This window comes from Chenopodium album, chromosome 19, assembly GCF_948465745.1.
Source record: "Chenopodium album chromosome 19, dcCheAlbu1.1, whole genome shotgun sequence".
Taxonomy (NCBI): Eukaryota; Viridiplantae; Streptophyta; class Magnoliopsida; order Caryophyllales; family Amaranthaceae; genus Chenopodium; species Chenopodium album.
In genome coordinates, this window is record NC_137852.1 from 4,954,158 (window position 1) to 4,974,568 (window position 20,411).

A 20,411-nucleotide genomic window follows, 5' to 3' on the forward strand; every position below is an offset into this window, starting at 1 on the left:
GATATGTTACTTAACTTTCTTTGATATTCTATTCGTTTTTCATTAGGATCAGCTTTTGGACCAATGAACTCTACCTCAATGTATTGACATAACTGCCTAAACATTCTAGTAGGAGATTCACTAGTTCTTAATGTAGCTTTGACTTCTTCATCTATACCATCATACCAATCTTCTACACATCCATAAAAACTATGTTCGATATAATTTAAGAAATTTTCAGAGGTCCAGTCAGTGTTTAGGTTTAGTACACTACTCATGCTCTTCTTCCACTAATCTAAAACATTTTGTCTATCTCTTACTCCGTCTAACTTAAGCTTATATCCAGTTTGACTTATGGGTTCAAGAGTTACTTCTTCTTGTTTAGGAATTTGGTTTGGCATAACCTTGACACTAAACCGGGTAGTTTTACCTGGTATGTATCTTGGTCGTGTGCAACTTCCTTCTCCTTGATATCTAGGTCTTTGGATAACATTGTTTAAGTTAATGTTTTCATCAATAATTTCTTCTCCCACATCATTATTATCCATTACTCTTTTACCTAGTTTATTTTCAATCTTTTGTTGGACTATTTCTATGGGTAGAAAGTCCAGATCATTTAACTTTATTAATCCCATTTGTTGATATAGGTCTTCTTCTAATGTAACATAATTATTTTCTTCTATAGAAGAAATCCCTTTCTTAGAAATTAAATTCATGATTTCGTTAAGCTTATTAGGGTCTTCTTCCTTATCGAATAAGACTTGTAATTCTTCAAGCGTTTTCTCCTGAAGATGATGGCTCATTTTTAGTTTCTTGGTTCTTTTCTTGATTACTAATATGTCTTTTAGGAAGTGATACAGTAAACTTCTTATTTTTATCTAGATTTTGAAAAGGATATTTATATTTATATGGAACAATCTTTTCCTTACTAGGTGATACTTCTTTGTTAAACTGATGTCTAACCTCGTTTGTTAAAGCAAGTTGTACTTGTTTAACTTGTTCTTTTAGCTCACTTAAATTTTTATTAATCTCTGATATTTCTGTTAATAGCTTATGCTCACTGCTCATGCAACGACAATGTACGCTACCAACTTCTACTTTAAGCTCACCAATTTGGTCTACAATATAATTAAGGACTGGGCCAAGATTATTAGAATTTTCTGGAATATGATAGTAATGCTTAAACTCAGGCTTCTTACACTCAGTAGAAGGTCTAGTATTCTCCAATTTTACTTAATTAATTACGACCTAATTTAGCTTTTAATAGTATGGCTCTGATACCAATCGAACGCAGCTAGATACCAACAAAGTTTTAATTAGGATACCAACTATAAAGCTACTTATATCACCAACAATACTTGTTGTTTTATGATACCAACCGCAGTATTATGATGATACCAACGAGTTATAGGATGATATTTTGATACTAATCAGGATGGTATTGTCTATATAGATCGTTGGTGCTTACAGATAAGGTGCTTTTTTTTTTACTTACTAAATTACGAAAATGACCTTACTAGAGACCACCTTGGTCTCTACCTACTTGAGACCAAGAATTCCTCTCTACTCTACACCCCTTATCTATTTATCTAATGGGCATTGGGCACTGCCGTTTTTAACCGTTAGGACTAAAAAAAGAAAAAGGAAAAAATCAATTCACCCACACAACATCACACTACCTACCACCAAACAAAATTTACCACATATTCTACTTTTTTGTTTTTTTTTTTTTGAGTGAAGGAAAATACAGTACTTTCATTTTTTATTTTAATTTGTACAAAGTACGAAAGAGTAGGAAACACACATATAATACTGAGGCCTCATTTGGTTGCATATGGGAAGTACCGAAGTGGCGAAGTAGATTCCCATAGGCAATTAAAATTCATGGGAAATTAGAATTCATAGAAAATGTGATAATCTTGTTTGGTTGGCATAAAAGAACTTGTAATTCCCATTTATCTAGATTTTGAAAAGGATATTTATATTTATATGGAACAATCTTTTCCTTACTAGGTGATACTTCTTTGTTAAACTGATGTCTAACCTCGTTTGTTAAAGCAAGTTGTACTTGTTTAACTTGTTCTTTTAGCTCACTTAAATTTTTATTAATCTCTGATATTTCTGTTAATAGCTTATGCTCACTGCTCATGCAACGACAATGTACGCTACCAACTTCTACTTTAAGCTCACCAATTTGGTCTACAATATAATTAAGGACTGGGCCAAGATTATTAGAATTTTCTGGAATATGATAGTAATGCTTAAACTCAGGCTTCTTACACTCAGTAGAAGGTCTAGTATTCTCCAATTTTACTTAATTAATTACGACCTAATTTAGCTTTTAATAGTATGGCTCTGATACCAATCGAACGCAGCTAGATACCAACAAAGTTTTAATTAGGATACCAACTATAAAGCTACTTATATCACCAACAATACTTGTTGTTTTATGATACCAACCGCAGTATTATGATGATACCAACGAGTTATAGGATGATATTTTGATACTAATCAGGATGGTATTGTCTATATAGATCGTTGGTGCTTACAGATAAGGTGCTTTTTTTTTTACTTACTAAATTACGAAAATGACCTTACTAGAGACCACCTTGGTCTCTACCTACTTGAGACCAAGAATTCCTCTCTACTCTACACCCCTTATCTATTTATCTAATGGGCATTGGGCACTGCCGTTTTTAACCGTTAGGACTAAAAAAAGAAAAAGGAAAAAATCAATTCACCCACACAACATCACACTACCTACCACCAAACAAAATTTACCACATATTCTACTTTTTTGTTTTTTTTTTTTTGAGTGAAGGAAAATACAGTACTTTCATTTTTTATTTTAATTTGTACAAAGTACGAAAGAGTAGGAAACACACATATAATACTGAGGCCTCATTTGGTTGCATATGGGAAGTACCGAAGTGGCGAAGTAGATTCCCATAGGCAATTAAAATTCATGGGAAATTAGAATTCATAGAAAATGTGATAATCTTGTTTGGTTGGCATAAAAGAACTTGTAATTCCCATGAATATACTTCCTATGATTTGTTTAGTCAACACTATGTAATTCTCATACTACATTATAAGAACCTTTCCCTATTATAGAGGGTAAGAATGTAATTTCATCACACCTTTCCCAATTTTAGAGAGTAACGAAGGGTAAGAATGTAATTTCATCACACCTTTCCCCATTTTAGAGAGTAACGAAGGGTAAGAATGTAATTTCATGCAAAAATAAACAAGGGAAATTTGATTGACATTGTAGAATTGGTACCGTGTGGAAATTGATTTTGGCACACCCTTAATTGATTTGGCACACCCCTATGTGAGAAGAGCATAGAAAACTGTGCTCTTACATAGGGGTGTGCCAAAATCATTTCCCTGTGTTGGTATATTTTTTAGTAGAATTGGTACCGTGTGTTGGTATACTTTTAGTGGGGTAAATAAATTCCTATATTTTGTAGGAATTTCCAAATTCCAAGTAATTTCCACTTTCCACATAAGTGTTAACCAAACAACAACTCATAAATGTACTTCCCATGAATTTGTATTTCCCCCATTACAAATGTGCAACCAAACAAATCCTAATACTTCCTTCCTATATATAGTTCCTATTTATGTTATTTAAAAATATAAGGAGAAGGTAGATAAAGTACATTAATTAAATAATATTTCAAAAAAAAAAAAGTATATTACTCCGTAATAAAAGTGAAAAGTACCATTATAATAAAATAAAATAAAAATAGAGAGGGAAAGTGAAAAAAAGTACAAGGTATGTGTGAAATTCAAGGATAATGTCGGAAGTACGTTGAGACAATTATAGCAAGCTAAATATCCATATTTATACGTGTTAATCGTACGTAGAGTTGGGAATGGGTCGGGCTGACCCGCAGGTGACACAAACTTTTTGCCCGCCAGCACGACCCATTATAATAAAAATAATTTAGAAAACTATAACTAATAAAAATAAAAACAATTTAAAAACATTATAAAAAAATAAAAAGAACCATAATAATATAAAGAACTATTAAAGGAGATAAACTTGTATTTTCTCTAAATGATTAAAGTAAAAATAATTAAAAATTTTAAATTAATTACTCCCTCCTCGTTACACATTAGTTGCAACACTTTCCATTTTCGGCCATTTCATATTAGTTGCAACATTACTATATTTGGAAAGGACCCACCAACCCACCATTAGTTCAAGAGGATCTGGTAAACATCTCGACAATTTTTATTTTCGGGCGAAAAAAGGTCAAAAAAAATTACAAAATTGAAGGCTATAATCCACGTTTTTTTAGGGAAATTTTGAGGTCGGGGCCTAGTGGCGAAAAAATGTTGAGACCGTAGGGAATATATCTCGGGGTCATATAATGCCGTTTGAAACCATATATGATCATTATATGTTGTCATAAACGTCCGTGGTAGGCTTGAGCTTACGAAATCACTGCAATTTGTGAACGGGTAAAATGACTGTTTAAGGGCATATTGGATGGTTTAACCGACCCAATTGGACTCCTGGAGGGTCGTAGTGACCATGGTAAACATCTCGGCAATTTTTATTTTCAGGCGAAAAAAGGTCTAAAAATTACAAAATTGAAGGCTATAATCCACGTTTTTTGAGGAAATTTTGAGGTTTAAGGGCCCGATGGCGAAAAGCCTTAAGAACCTAAGGGGTACATCTCGGGGTCATATAATGCCGTTTGAAACCATATATGATCATTATATGTTGTCAGAACCGTCTGTGGTAGGTTGAGTTTACAAAATCGGTGCAAGTTGCGAACGGGTAAAATGACCGTTTAAGGGCAATGGATGGTCCCACCGACCCTATTGGACTTTCAGAGCGTGTTAGGGACCATGATAAACATCTCGACAATTTTTATTTACGAGCGAAAAATGGTGAAAAAATTACAAAATTAGTAAGACTTACATTATGAAAATTAAGGGACCGAAGGAGTAACAAAACTTTAAAAAGACGCTAATTTGCTGACTCGGAATATCAACTTGACCCAATAATATTAATCTTTCCAAGCAATTGGGGCACAATGGCAATGGTGCAAAGATAGTGGAAACTTAGGTATGAAATAGAAAAAATGACATGAAGACACTTTTGCAACTCTTATGAACTAAGTCTGCATACAGCATACTTCTCAATTTCTCATACATAGAATCTAGTTTATACAAATATTTATACTACATATTAAATTCAAATTCCATGAAAAAGTTGTGCCTAGCATCTCCAACACAAATATTTATACTACTCCATATGAACTTCAAATTCCACACTAGTTGCTAATGATATTAGATGCCAGCAACCCACATTCTAGTACATCATGCTCACATCAAGGACTTTTTTAAGCCACTTTTGAAAGATGCCGGATGAGAAATCGACCCGTTAGGGCACATCGAGCAGTCGCCTTCGCATGCAGCTTCAGCACCTATAGGACATCAAGTAAATTAGACCATCAGAAATTAAGGAGCCATGATTGTGTGTGAGAGAGATGCGTTCATTTTCATTATAACTTACTGTATGAGATAGTGTTAGTTTTTCTACTAAAAAAACAGGGGACCAACTAAGCATACATACAAACCCACTGCAAGAATAATCAGGCCTACTTGCGAATTTGGCAAGCATCAAGGCCTGCCATAGCCAACACATACCCCTCAGATCACACAGCAGCCTCACACACTCCAATATTTAGGGCATCAACAAGGTTTTATTTATTACAAAATTCATAATTTCACACACTTCCTCGAGACCTATGCTAGATTTTGGAAGAATATGATGTAATCATGTAACCATTAAGCCCTTCATCACTCCCCTCTGCCCTCAGCATAAAGTCATATGAGAGCTTGGGTTTAGGAGGAGGAACAAACTAGCATCAGTAATTTAATGAGACAAAATAAAATAAAATAAATACAGACAAAACAAAAATTATACACTAATTAGTAATTTCTGACTACATACAAAAAAAAGTAGACGGCAGCATGAACCAAAAAAAAAACACAAAGGTTGTGTTAACTATGATAGTATGTATGGCATAGTGAGCATAATCACAAAGAACTCAAATCAAGCAGCAAAATACTGATCGTACGGAGCACTAGCACCAAACATTAGGTAAGATTAAAGGCATTACACAATACAAAGGCATACATTTTGCGGGACAATGAGGTCATTCACTTTGAATCCTTCGACAGACAAAAAAAACTACAAAATATCAAGGATGCCAAATCTCAAAGGATCTAATGATACACCAACAAGAAACCATGCCATCCAAAATATTATTCATCGATTTATACTCAGTTATGTTATACAGATTCACATTAACAGTAATGCAACCTAACAACCCAAGACAAATCTAGTCTCTCGGCTCTGTCGTTAGAAGGTTGGCCAGGTAAGACTGGAAAAGTAATTAGTTTACATGAGATGGGTAAAATATAAAAGAATACACACTTAAATGTTGAGTATTAAAAACATAGGTAAAATGATGATGAGAGGCCTTACCGTCTAGCATACTGCAAAAAGTGAGGGACGCTATCGCAGCAGGTGTGTCCATGAATTCCGCAAAGAAAAGTTTGGTGGATAAATCACCAGGCTTGAAAGGCGCTGATTCAGGTTCGGCAGTGAAGTTGCAATGACAAGTGTAATTGTTATCCATTCCAGAAACGATCAGATCAACACAATCCTCATACTCATAATCTGTGTTCTGCAGGGCATTTTAAAAAATTAAATTACATGACATAACATAGTGCACCCCTAGTTGGCTACTTATAGAGTACTCTTCCAATCTTTATTCCATATTAAGTGTGCTATAAGGTTATAAACAAGTTTTTAAAAAGGAACGGTATTTCAATATTTACAATTGATAATCACAACGGACATATAATAGTGCATCCAACTTATATAGTAGCCTTTCAGTCACATTATCTGCCTTATCATATTATGCACACATTTTCACATAGGAACAGTCCTTAGGTAACTGCGAGTTATAATCACGATGAATGAATTGACAATTATAGCGCATCCAACTTATATAGTAGTCCTTGCTCCTTTCAGTTGTGTCATATAAGTTTTTACATAGGAATGGTCAATTGGTATTCACAAGTGATAATCACAACGGACAAATAAAACTGCACCAATATTAATCACAACGAACATATAATGGTGCACCCTAACTTATAGACATAATCAGTTCATTCAGGATATTTAAGTTAAATATACACATACATATTTTTTGTTGAAGTAAGCCAAAGCCACGGGATAAAAATCAGCCATCTTATCACGACGATGCTGATCAGTGTTGTGCCTAAAACAGTCGGTGCCTGGGATTCGAGTAGCCCTCTCGGGAATGGTAATTGGATAATATGCCGTGGACTTCAACCTTGCAATAGTACTATGTTTAATTAGCCAGATTTAATTTGATCATTAAATACTCGTAATTTCATGAAAACAATTATATCAAACCCTAACTACATACTCAAACTGAATTCCAAACACACAGTTGAAATCACAAATTTCACAATTACAATACTAAATACTCATAATTAAGTTCAATCATCCCCAATCCACGAATCTGAAATCTGATAGATTATGACAGGGAAAACTAATTATCCCAAACCATAAACACACTGCTGAGACTACAATTACAATTATAAAGATAACATACTCGTAATTTCAACCCCAATTCATGAGTTTGAAAAATCAATTATCCCAAAACCTAGCTTTGATATGAAATTAATTCTGTTGAGATTACAACTATAATTCACTTACTTTTCACACATTGCAAAAAAAGTCTCAAACCCTGCATCAACATCAAAGGGTTCCGCGCTGTAGAGATCACACCCATCAAACGAATCTCGAGGAGGAGAAGAGATTGTCAATGAGGCCATTGATTCTTCCATCACAGGTTTTAGGGTTTCCGATATTTTTTCGTTTTTCGATTTGTGAATTCTGCTAATTTTGAGGGATAAAGAAAGATCTCTGCTATTTATGCTGGCAAGAGCCGACTTAAACAAAATAAAGACGCTTTTGGACCATTACACCCTCAAAGAGTCTAAGCCTAAAAATTGATCAAACTCAATCAATTACTATTATGTGCACCATGAGTCCATGATGCACCTATTTATCAGGGCGATGCCCCGGGACCTGGATTGATAGTTTGTGTACTTTTTTTTAATTTTATAATAATGTATTTGTATAGTTAGTGTGTGGTTCGGGTATTGCATCAAGTGTTACTTTTTTTTCCCTCATATGTATTTACATTATATTTTTGTGAAAAATAGATGAATAATATTACCCCTAATTTACGTAATAAGTGAGAGGAATATACAATATTGTATGTGAACTTTGAAACATAAATAAAAGTTGGTTGAGATGGTAAATGCATTACTATTATGTATAGGAGGTTTTGGGTTCGAGTCTAGCTCAAAGCAAATTTTATTTTGTTAAATGAGGTGACAAATTTATGCGGTGAATATACTTTTAGATGATGACATGGCGCTTATACTTTGAAGAGTGCCACGTGGCACCGTTCCTTTAAAAGGAACGTCTTTTAATATATAGTATAGATTCGCGCCCAACAAAGGAAGCCCAGAAGAAAGAAGCCCACATGGAGTTCATTTTTTATAAAAAAAATAACCGTTCCTACTCTCTATAATCGCCATATCTATTTTTTTTTACTACATTTAAAAAAAACTAGTGTGTGGCTCGGGCGATGCCCCGAGTTGTTAGTTTGTAATTAATGTTTGATTAATTTTTGCTTTATATATTGAAAATCATCTTCAAAATTTAATATTTTGAAAAAAGATTTGTATTAGGAGAACCATATTTAATATTTGTAACAAAATTTAATACAAGTTGTTATTATCCTATGATATGTAACGAATAGTACAATTAAGGACTAATCATCTTATTCAAGTTAATTATAATTGTGTTGGTTAAATTTACACATTATATGGATAGTTAAGGTGGTAAGACTTGCATAGTAATACTTGTTGGTCTCAAGTTCAAGTCTGTCTATAGACATTTTTAAGATGTCACATCTAATTCTTGTTGTGTAGGTGACGTGACATACATTGATAACTTGGCACGTTTATAGAGCTTAAAAGGGTGACATGTGACACATATTTTTTTTAGGAACGCTTTTTAATATATAAAATAATAATAATAAGTATATATTCTCTCTCCTCTCATAAATTATAAACCTTTCTCGATTAATTCTTTTGTATTTTCTCTCTCCTCCATTTTTTTCTCTCTAACAACTACAATCTACCATGGCGAAAAACGAAAAACACACAAAAACATCACTAAAAAAGACGAACAAATTGTAAAATTGAAACTATATTCTTCTATATAATTGTCTTTTTGATTTTTTCTTTATTTTGGGTAAAAAATCAAAATTATCTACTCCTACTGAAGAGAGTGAGGGCAATATGAGTTTTTTCACCCAAACAACTGCTCATCCGTGGATCTCAAGTCGAACTAGTGCTAACTCACATATTGTATTGCTTCAGATGAAGTTTTTTATTAAGGCGATCGTTGATCGAGTCTGCGATGTAATTACTTTTAAGGTGATTTGTACTTGTGTTGGAATTTTAGATTTCCTAAGAATTGTTTCTAAGTGTCGTTTGGCTATCTTTCATTAATGAACTCCTTTTTCTTCTCGTTAAAAAAAGAAAAAAATATGTGTAAGTCATTTATTGTTCAAATTAGCTACCTGAAACTTCTGATCAGACACAAGAAGCAACACAAAAGGCCCCAACACTTCTGATAACTCAAAAGTCTCTGAATCCCTTACAAAAACTTTTGAATCCCAATTACAAATCACAGAACACCCTTCAAAAACAATTGAACCACCTTCAGAAACCTCTAAATCCCAACCACAAACCACTATACACCCTACAAAAACCTTTAAACCCCTTACAAAAACTTTTGAACCCCAACCACAAACCACTGAACCACCCTACAAATACCTCTGAACACTCTACAAATACCTCTGAACCCCTTACAGTACAAAAACTTTTGAACCCCAACCACAAACCACTGAACGCCCTTCAAAAATTTCTGCACCTGAAGACACTGCTCATAATGCTACCCAGCCTTCAGACTTTCCTTTTAAAGTATAGAATGCCAATTTTATTTATTTTTTTTTTTTTTTTAATGATTACAAAATACATAGATTTAAATAAAGTTCATAAGCAATGTATCACTTGTTCATAATTATAATTAAGATGTTTATAAATCCAAAAATATATGTCAGTAAAAATATATATTTATAGGAAATGTATCCTACTTTCATATTTTAAACTTAAAATGTTCAAAATACCAAATTATAACCAAAAACAAAACTGTTCATAATATAATACACAAATATCACTAAAAAAATCAAAATATATAATATGAAAGCTACATATTTCGAAACTCAAACCTAGTGATTTAGATAATAGAGTCTCATCGAAAAATAATCATCTCTGTCGTATTAACCACCTTCTCCTCGTCAAATCCGCCATTTTTAACTTCACTTCATTGTAAAAACTCCATTAACAAAGCTTCGATTGAAGGTTGAAGAAAACGAACTTTGATATTAATAAACGGTGATCAACAATGGTGATGAAGGAATTAAATTAAAAACAAAATAATGAATGAATTTAAGAAAAAGAAAAATAGAGGGGAGAGAAATAAGAAATTATGAATTGTAAGAGGTGGAGATGAAGGATCTCAGTCTGCGATGATCAACAATGGTCAATGGTGATGAAGAAATTATATAAAAAAAAAATTAAAGAATTAATTTAAGAGAGAGAAAAATAAAAGAGAGAAGATAGAGGAGAGGGAAACCAGAAATTTAGAAAGTGTGGGGGAGGAGAAGAGAGGAGAGAAAAAAAATACCGAGGAGAGACTACTGAGAGAATAATTTAAAAGAAGAAAGTTATAACTGGCAACTAATAACTACGTGGCGTCAATTCATTAGTGTTGCACACAAATTTAGGTACACCATGGTGCATCTTATAATTTGCGCAAACTCGATGTCCAATAGCCCACGTAAATTGAAGGTTAATAAGAATCATTCAATTAAAAAAAATGTTACGTTCAACTGATAATATCTTTATAAATGAAGATTGGGTTAAGCACATTATAACTGGTTTAAGCAATGCGATTCCTTCCTATTGATCACAACAAATTTTTACACACGACTTGTATGGTTTATTTTACAACATGGCCCATTAATGTATTTCAAAACTCGGATGAGTTTATTGTATGTCTAGTTAGAAATAATGTATATTTGTAACTCTGTAAGACAGGCTATATAATACAATGAATTACGTTTGCTTATCTAAAACTAGATGAAGCTCGTGCGATGCACAGGTCGTTTATTTTTTATTTTTTAAATATTTTTTCTATTTATGGGATTACATTTGTTATTTTATTAGTTGTACGTAATATATCATTTTCTCCGTATTTGTTTTAAAATATTAGATAAAATTCCTAATCTCAAAAGATAATATTTCGTATTTAATTAATGTAACTATTAAAATCTCATTGGTCAATTATGCTTATATGACACTTGAATTATTTATTGGATATAGCTATAATTTATAATCCTACGTGGCACGTTAACTTATCTTAGGTGGCATAATCCTATTGTAGTTTTTTAAAAATATTAATCCTATGTGGCGCTCTAATAATTTTTAAAAAATAAAAATCCTACGTGGCGCTCTAAAATCTCGGGAAAAAACTCCCCTTTATATATATATACGAAGTATTAGATTATTAATTTGCCTTAATTATTATATTTTAATTTATTTTTTTCGTGAATAAGGCCATGTTCACTTCATCTCATAATTATTTTTATTGAGCTTAAATTATTTTATTGAACATGAATTATTTTACTGATTCTATCTTTTTTTATTTAACTGCATTGAAATTTATTTTACTGAATTGAACTTATCTTTACATATCTCATAGACCCCCAGTCCACCTCAATGTCAAATACATGGACCCCTGAAAATCCAATCCTATCTTTGGTAGTTGATAATCCAACCCAAAGTTTACCTCACACCATCAAAATCAAAAGAAAAAGAAATTCCAAAATTCTCCAACTCATCAACTGATCACTCTTCCTCCTTTCAACTGTCACGCTCTCCCTCTTTCTCTCTCTTCCCCTCAATTTGTTTCATCATCTCCATTATTTTTATACGTGATTCTTTTCAGAGTTTGAGACAGATCGCTGATTAAAGATTAAGAAATCCCCTAATCCTAATTTTAATATAACCGGTAAATTTCATGTCTTTTTCTTCCAATCTCATATTCCAATGTTTCTTAATGTGATGAATTTCTTGCTAATTTTGTATAATCTGTTGAATTTCCCTGTTTTTGAAACTGTTATGTGGGATAAAGTTGGATCCTTTTTATTTTTTCATTAATTGATCATTATTTAATCTTGTTTTTGTCAGTTTTAAGTACCCAATTAAGTTAGTGAGTGTAATTTACTGGATATGTAATTAATTAATTAACTATTCCTTATTTGACTTTTCTCTAGGTTTAAAAAAACGACATAAAGATGCAAGCGTCAACTTTTATAGTCAAAGGCAATTTGGGGTTTGGAGTTCAGAATCGTAGAGTGGCTGAGATTAATGGGTTTAAAGGGTTAAGCTCAATTGGTTGCAATAATCAGAGTTTTGTGAAAGTTAATGACAATAATTATAAGTTTAATCCTTGTAAATTGAGTTGTGGGGCCCTTTCAATGGGTGCTGGATTTGGAAGATTGGGTCTTGATCATGTCATGAAATCTTCAGCCAAGTACAGATCAATCAAGGCTCAAGCTGCTTCTGGTTTGTTCTCATATAACTATGTTTTTTATGCTTTTTTGTTTGTGTTCTATGGTGGTACTTTCATGATTAAAGTGTGTTGATTGATTTAATTGTGTTTTTATTTGATGGAATTGTGATCTTGATTGTTAATGTTGTTGATTTTGTTGTGGTTGGTTCCATGGACACGGGTTTCGATTGCGATTTGTGAGCAAGGTAATTGTCAATTGCATTGTTAGGGATGATACGTAGGAGTTTTAGCAGGATTGCTGTGGTTAGTGTTATGTATAGCTCATGATTTGAGTTGGTGTGTATACATTTATGGATAACATCTAGTTCTGGACTATAAAGAGCAAGCTTTAGCTTGCTGCCTCACTTTTGGTGGCTTGCTGATTTAATGCTTTTGATTTGTGAAGTTGCAGAAGTGTATATAGAACGAGTGGGTTTTATATTCATTTGTGCTGTTGCTTTGACTCTTTACAATACCGTCGAAATAGCCAAATTCGATAAGGCCTAGGAGTACTTGAGTATGGTAACTGAACTAATGGCATGTGGGATATTCATATCTTAGTAGTTAGTTGCATCCCTCTATGGATAGAGGACTATATTTAACATCAGTGACTACTTAGTAGCACATCTTTAGAACATGATTTATTCTGTTGACCTATGGGGCAAGGAAGTATGCTGAAGCATAACTGCTAGTTAATCAATCAAGGTCTACATATAGCATGATAATAAGCCACCACAGGGCGCAACATGTTACAACTCTTACATTGTATGATTTGTATTGGGGTTTTACCTAGAGATATTAGCTTCTTTGATTGTAGTTTAGAGTCAGGTTTTTGTGTGCTCCTGTCTGTTTAAAAAATTGATTATCAATGATAGGCTGATAGCGTGATAATGTTATCAATCGATAATAATGTACATGTAACCGGTAGCAAACAAAGTTAGATCTAGGAGCTGTGATGTGTGATCTATAGGAATTCTGTTGTGTTGTCTTTATGTCTCACAAGAACTTCTTGTATGAGGATCAACTTTACATCTGCTAACTAATAAAATCATTTCAAATCTTAGAATTATACTCTGAGTCATGCCAACATTTTGTTCAGACTTTATCAAGGTCAAATACTATATGACAAGCATTATATGTTCATTTAAAGGTTTTGGAATCAATTATTCAGAGCTTCTAACAAATAAGATCTGGAGTTGCTATAAACAGGTTGCATACAGGTTTTCTATTTAGTTTAGTATCCACCGTGTGTTGTGGTCGTCAATTTATTTCTTTTCAAGCTGCATAGTCACTCTAATATTGATTTGATGACTTAATCACTCACCTACCAACTTGATGAAGTGTTTGATCAAAGCCTTTGGGGTTCTATGCTTCAACATCTTCCTAGTATACTGACTATATTCATCTAACTTAAGCAATCTTGCTATGATGCTTTTCATTCTGGTTATTTTCTCACAGTTCACATTGTACATACATTGTAGGAGATCTTGAAGATGCTACTCCTGTCAAATATCAAGGCAAATCGTCTGCATCAGTTTTGCCATATGTTGGTGTTGCTTGTTTAGGAGCTATTTTGTTTGGATATCACCTTGGGTATGATGACTACAATCTGTTGTTAAGTTTCATTACTGGTGAAACAAGTACTTTCATGGATACTTTAGGAATCGGGTTACACTCTACAAACCTTATTAAGACTTTCTTTTCACATCGTTATTCTTGCAGTGTGGTAAATGGAGCTCTTGACTACCTATCTGCTGATCTGGCTATTACCGGCAATACTGTTTTACAAGGCAAGTTGTCATAGAACATAAATGTGAAGCATGGTGTATAGAAAATCTTATTGGGAACCATGATGATAATATTGTATCTGATTCAGATCACTATGAAATCATAATGCTGGTTCTGCTTTTAAAACAAGTTTGTTGCTTTCCTGCAGGATGGGTTGTGAGCATATTGCTTGCGGGAGCGACTGTTGGCTCGTTTACTGGTGGATCTTTGGCTGATCAATTTGGAAGAACAAGGACTTTCCAGTTAGATGCAATTCCTCTTGCAATAGGAGCTTATCTCTGGTATGTACACAATCCTTTAAGGTTTAAGTATTTTACCTACAGCAACTCACTTGTAACACCTCTGTCCTGAATCTTTTATAGTGCCACAGCACAAAGTGTGCAAATTATGATGATTGGTCGTTTGCTTTGTGGCATTGGAATTGGCATATCATCTGCCTTAGTTCCATTATACATATCTGAGGTAATAACCTCTATGCTTTCTAAATTTTTAACTTTTCGGGTTACAGAAATTTGAACAGAGATAATTTCTGTTTTGCAGATCTCGCCAACTGATATTCGAGGTGCACTTGGTTCTGTCAACCAACTTTTTATATGCATTGGGATTCTTGCTGCTTTGGTTGCTGGGTTGCCTTTAGCAGGAAACCCTTTGTGGTACTACCTTGTTATCCCTATGTTGTTTCTGTTTGTCAAACTGCTCTTACTTGAAAGCTTTCCAGGCTTTACTTTAATTTCAATTGAAGTCATTAATTGAATTTGATGGCCAGTTTTAATGTGAAATCACTATTGTTTTGTATATTTATGTATATCACCTCAGTTTGTCTATCATTTTGATGACTTTATTTGCTGCCTCGTTCTTTCTTCACAGGTGGAGGACAATGTTCGGTATTGCAACAGTTCCCTCTGTTCTCTTGGCTATTGGGATGGGTTTCTGTCCAGAAAGCCCTAGGTGGCTTTTTCAGGTGCTAATTTTTACTGTTTAGAATATCTGTGTTTCATTGTGCTATGATGACGGCGATTGGAAGGTTTTAGACTTTTATCCATATTTAGGGGGTCGATAAGTTGCTCAGCTGATATAATTTTGCAGCAAGGGAAAGTTGCTGAAGCACAAAAGGCTGTAGCAGCACTCTATGGAAAAGAAAGGGTTCCGGAGGTGATCAATGATTTAAGAACATCTGTTCAAGGTTCTTCTGAACCAGAAGCTGGCTGGTTTGATCTGTTCAGTAGCCGCTACCGGAAAGGTATATCAAGGAAGCCTTGGCCTTCTCCCTAGCCCCTCCCCCCATCTCTCCTGAAATTGACATCATTCACACCAATATCATAATTATCCAGTTTTTCTGAAAAAGCTCTTCCCCTAAGCGGGGCAAGGGGAGACAAATGTATTATTATGTCTAAGACAGTGGCGCATAAAACATTTTTTTGAGTGTATTATTATGTTCCTCCATGATTAGTTTATTCAATAAGTTAATTTATAAGAATTCATAACCTTTATTTTTGTGTACAGTGGTAAGTGTTGGTGCTGCACTTTTCTTATTCCAGCAAATGGCCGGAATCAATGCTGTAGTATATTACTCCACATCTGTATTCCGCAGTGCGGGAATTGCATCAGATGTTGCTGCTAGTGCCCTTGTTGGAGCAGCAAATGTTTTTGGTATGTCATGATGAACCATTTTGCTTAATTAGTGTTTATATACTTTGCAACTTTTTTCTCAAGTCATCTGCTCCTCTTTGTAGGCACTGCTATTGCCTCTTCTTTAATGGACAGGCAAGGAAGAAAGAGCCTACTGATGACAAGTTTCTCGGGAATGGTAAGCTTTCCTTTAAATAATCTGTACTATATTTCATCATCAATAAGGCTCTTTTGACAAACAGTAACAAAGATTGAACCATAAGACTGACATGAAATAGAGGGCACTTCAAGGTATACCACTATACCTTATTGATCAATGATCTGACGGGATCTCTTTTACTAGCAGTCAAGATAGTGATTTTATTTGAAAAGAAAATCAAGATATTGTAGCAACTCTTGTACGATTGTGAGCTCAGACTCTTTCTCCTGCAATTGAACATGAATTGTGGAGGGCATTCAAATGTGTTTTGTTATACTACATAGTATATTTTTTCCTGTGAAATTCATTTGGAATACCGTTGTACCCTCTCTTTTGACGAATTTTTTTGTCCCACTTGAAGGCTGCTTCAATGTTGTTACTGTCACTATCATTCACGTGGAAGGCTCTAGCACCGTACTCGGGCACACTTGCCGTTGTGGGAACTGTTTTGTGAGTCATTTACTTGTAATATATATAACTTCTGTATTCCTCTTCATTGATTGCACCCAAATGACAATAAATAATATCTTCTTCCCCACAGATATGTCCTCTCCTTTTCACTTGGTGCTGGTCCAGTTCCTGCTCTTCTACTTCCAGAGATATTTGCATCCAGAATCCGAGCAAAAGCTGTCGCTTTGTCATTGGGAATGCATTGGGTAAGTGATCAAAAGATAGCAGTATGCTTCAGCATCATATTTCTGATTTATGCACCCACCTATTGACATTTCTTTCCTTCTCCTTTCCCTATATGACCTCCATCTGCAGGCTTCAAATTTCGTAATTGGTCTATACTTCTTGAGTGTGGTGACCAAGTTCGGGATCAGCAAGGTGTATCTAGGATTCGCCTCAGTTTGTCTTCTAGCCGTCTTGTACATAGCTGGCAACGTTGTTGAAACAAAAGGACGGTCACTCGAGGAAATAGAGCTTGCTCTAAACCCATCTGTTTAATCTGGAGGAATCAGTTTTTGATCTAGATGCCAGAGAGAATAAAAGTTAATAATTCCGGATTTAGGATCGTGACGTTAGTTCATGTGTACATTGATGTCCAGACTCTCAGAACCCTCGAAGGTTCTATAAACAGCTCTAGTAGAGTTTGGCAATTTAATCACTAGTTGCTTCTGGTTCTTTCACCTTTATGCATCCACAATTTAACTTTGCTTTTTCACTCGAAAAAACTCATTTACATAAGTTCTTTTACACATTTGAAGAAATATTGTATAAAATAAGATCCATCACATTAGCCAAGATTTGCTATGAAGTCATAAAAGGTAACAGCAATGAAATTTATTGAATAAATACACAGAAATTAAAACTAGAATTGGTGGGGTGCGCCAGGCCCGTGCAGTAGTGCAACGCATGGGCGACGCGCGAAGACCCCAGTAGCAAGCTACTGTGGTGGATCTTCCCCCTTAAAAAATAAATTTAATATCATTGTGGGCCATTGGCCCACGTATCAGATATTAAACTGATAAGAACAGATACTACACTTGATCTTAGCCAAAAGGCCGAGAAAGGTATGATTTCTCAAGTAATAAGATTGGCGTTTTATATTTCCCTTATTACAGATACTTGCTTCTTGTTACCGATGTGGGACAACTTTGGTTGTTAAACATTTCAACTGTAGTCTATTCTGGAGGTTCAGGCTATTTCTGTGAACTTATTTTGTCATGTTTGTTAACAAGTAATTTGATTTATTACTCTATATAATTATTTACATTACAATCTTCTTTAACGCTTAATGCTCTACCATGAAGCATGCTCTGAGCTGACTACAATAAATCGAATGTTGAAGTCGGTAAAAATGTACAAATTTAATCTAACTTTCGTATCTGGTTTTCATAAGCCTCTTAAATTAATGAATTAATATGTAAGTGATATGTACATCATAGTTTGAAGAGGATATATTTCGTACGGAGTGTAAACAAATTCTCTGTTTTTCAAACTTCCTGAAAAAAGGACAAGGTTTGGCTGGATGCTTCAAAGAGTACCATGAGTATTTGATTTTTAATGAGAATAAGCCTGGAAATATGAGAAAATTGATTCAACAAATAACAATAACAATTTGATTCTACAACCTCGTCATCCTTAACTAGGATATACAAAAGCTCTTTGCTCCCCTCCATAACCGACACTGCTACACAGCCACTACAGAGAACAATCCCATTCCCTTGATGCATAACAGTCCCTTCCCACCCGAAACTACAGGTGAGTAATCACTAGTAAAGAAAATTGGCAAGTGCTTTATCCTTCCTAATTCATTCAGACTCCAGAGTAATCTCAGTATTCATCGACCAAAATGCAGACTGCAGGATCATCCCCAACTAGCTGCAGAAAGTGATCAATTAAAATGGTTAGGATCTGCCATGCTGGGACCAAAATCGATATGCTTCTTTTTCATTTGAGTAAACCTGCAAATTCTACATGTTGGCCTTTCTTTCCCACCGTTCTTTCGCGTCTAACCTGTCATTCAAACCAACAGATCAGTGTTATAAACAGTATACTTCATTACATTTCAAGTACAAGGTAGATGAAGGAATGACTATTAGCAGCAAAACAATTTACAACATGTGAATCATTACCCCCAGTGCAACTTCTTCTTCTTCAACGCAGGATGCACATCAACACGAGAAGTTGAAGATAAGACCTTGTTACTGTCCTCACCTTTTGGACTACAAATAACACTTGAATCTTTCGACCCCTCATACTCATCTACATGGTCATCCACAGACCCTTGTGTATCAACATCCTCACTAACCAATTTATCTTTGTTATCTGCAATTTAACAAGTAATGCACATATTTCTTTAAAAATTCCAATTTCAGTACAAAAAAGTAATAGCTCAAATTTTCAAAGTCATAACCAGGAGGTACAGGACATAATGTATGATGATGGACCTTTAGACTTTCTTTTGTTCTTAGACTTTGTTTGAATTCGCAAGCGTCTTCTTTGTAATTCCTACAAGGTGTACAGTCCAAGATATACTTACACCAAGAAATTGCAACATCGAAAATGAAAATGCACATGAATTTAAGGAAGGGAAAAATGTAAAGGAACCAAGCAACCTTAAAAGTTAGAACAACACAATTTACTCTTCCATGCTCCATGACATTGGGATTGCTGGGTCTTATAATTCCACTTTTTTAATCACACTTTCCTTAAATTTGCATTCAAGGAGACAAATTCCAAACCCTAGCTTAAAACATGATCACAATAACAATTCATGACAAGCTAAACAATTTACCCCTAAAATATATTCCCAGAAACATACATGTAAAATTTAACAAGTTAAAAGGGAGAAACTATAATCAAACATCGAAGTACTACTATACTGAAATCAAATCAAGCCCTTTTTTCAATAATCCCCAAAAACAAATCAAAAACAGCAGAAATCACTAATCAAGCATCATCTAATACAATTTAGTGATTTAATATGGTATTGATATCAAATTAAGCCCATTTTACTAACAACACAAAACATAAAATTAACAAATTATGGAAAGTTATCAACCCATGAAATCATTTTATTTTCTGGGTTTTTGTTCAAAATCAAGTAATCAAATTTGTTAATTCGAGCAAAAAGAAAAGAAGGGTTTAAGAGAATACTTGAAATTTGGCGAGGCGATTTTGGGAAATTGCAGATGATTTGAAACTGGGATTTGACGCAATTGATGTTTTGCTTCTTCCATCTCCCTCCATTTTTTCTGTCTTCTCTCTTTGTTTCTCAATTTTAGTCGCCAAATGTAATACTGGCTTTCGGCCCGATCTAGTTTGTTTCAATTGGATTTTGTTATTATGTGCTTATTGAGTTATTTCAATTGGAGCCCATTGGCTGTCTCACACCATTTCTCAAAAGACTATGATGTAAATGAAATTTGATACTCCGTTATCTGTATTATTTACAAATAATGATGATACTAATAGTTGAAGATTTGATAATCTTATTGGCTAATTTGCAAGGTATTTTAGAAACATGTATTCTATCAACAAAATTTG

At 34.1% G+C, this 20,411-nt stretch overlaps 3 protein-coding genes and 1 non-coding gene across 5 annotated transcripts; 1 reads left to right on the forward strand and 3 right to left on the reverse strand.

Moving 5' to 3' along the window:
• Nucleotides 1-4,992: 4,992 nt before the first annotated feature.
• On the reverse strand, nt 4,993-7,937 carry LOC145595520 (uncharacterized). Of its 2 annotated transcripts, none has more exons than XM_081651940.1 (4): nt 7,760-7,937; nt 7,217-7,370; nt 6,494-6,695; nt 4,993-5,426 (listed from the first exon to the last, which is right to left on the reverse strand). In XM_081651940.1, exons 1-4 carry the CDS (start codon nt 7,888-7,890, stop codon nt 5,326-5,328), a joined length of 588 nt encoding a protein of 195 aa, XP_081508066.1. In that variant the 5' UTR covers nt 7,891-7,937; the 3' UTR covers nt 4,993-5,325. The 2 variants fall into 2 exon arrangements, with proteins under 2 accessions (XP_081508066.1, XP_081508065.1); XM_081651939.1 differs by having other exon boundaries at nt 7,217-7,382.
• A 4,114-nt stretch (nt 7,938-12,051) lies between these two features.
• Nucleotides 12,052-17,548, forward strand: LOC145594459 (plastidic glucose transporter 4-like). Its single transcript, XM_081650766.1, has 14 exons — nt 12,052-12,259; nt 12,525-12,816; nt 14,284-14,395; nt 14,525-14,592; nt 14,739-14,871; nt 14,953-15,052; nt 15,131-15,243; nt 15,458-15,551; nt 15,677-15,830; nt 16,094-16,240; nt 16,324-16,397; nt 16,780-16,868; nt 16,960-17,074; nt 17,184-17,548. Exons 2-14 carry the CDS (start codon nt 12,546-12,548, stop codon nt 17,364-17,366), a joined length of 1,653 nt encoding a protein of 550 aa, XP_081506892.1. The 5' UTR covers nt 12,052-12,259; nt 12,525-12,545; the 3' UTR covers nt 17,367-17,548.
• A 191-nt stretch (nt 17,549-17,739) lies between these two features.
• LOC145596198 (U2 spliceosomal RNA) lies at nt 17,740-17,936 on the reverse strand. The gene has a single exon (XR_014103082.1). It is a non-coding gene; the product is annotated as a U2 spliceosomal RNA (small nuclear RNA).
• Nucleotides 17,937-18,391: 455 nt separating this feature from the next.
• Nucleotides 18,392-20,143, reverse strand: LOC145595932 (uncharacterized). The gene is made up of 4 exons (XM_081652363.1): nt 20,022-20,143; nt 19,313-19,373; nt 18,998-19,190; nt 18,392-18,878 (listed from the first exon to the last, which is right to left on the reverse strand). The coding sequence occupies exons 1-4, from the start codon at nt 20,112-20,114 to the stop codon at nt 18,836-18,838; spliced, it is 390 nt and encodes a 129-aa protein (XP_081508489.1). The 5' UTR covers nt 20,115-20,143; the 3' UTR covers nt 18,392-18,835.
• Nucleotides 20,144-20,411: the final 268 nt, after the last annotated feature.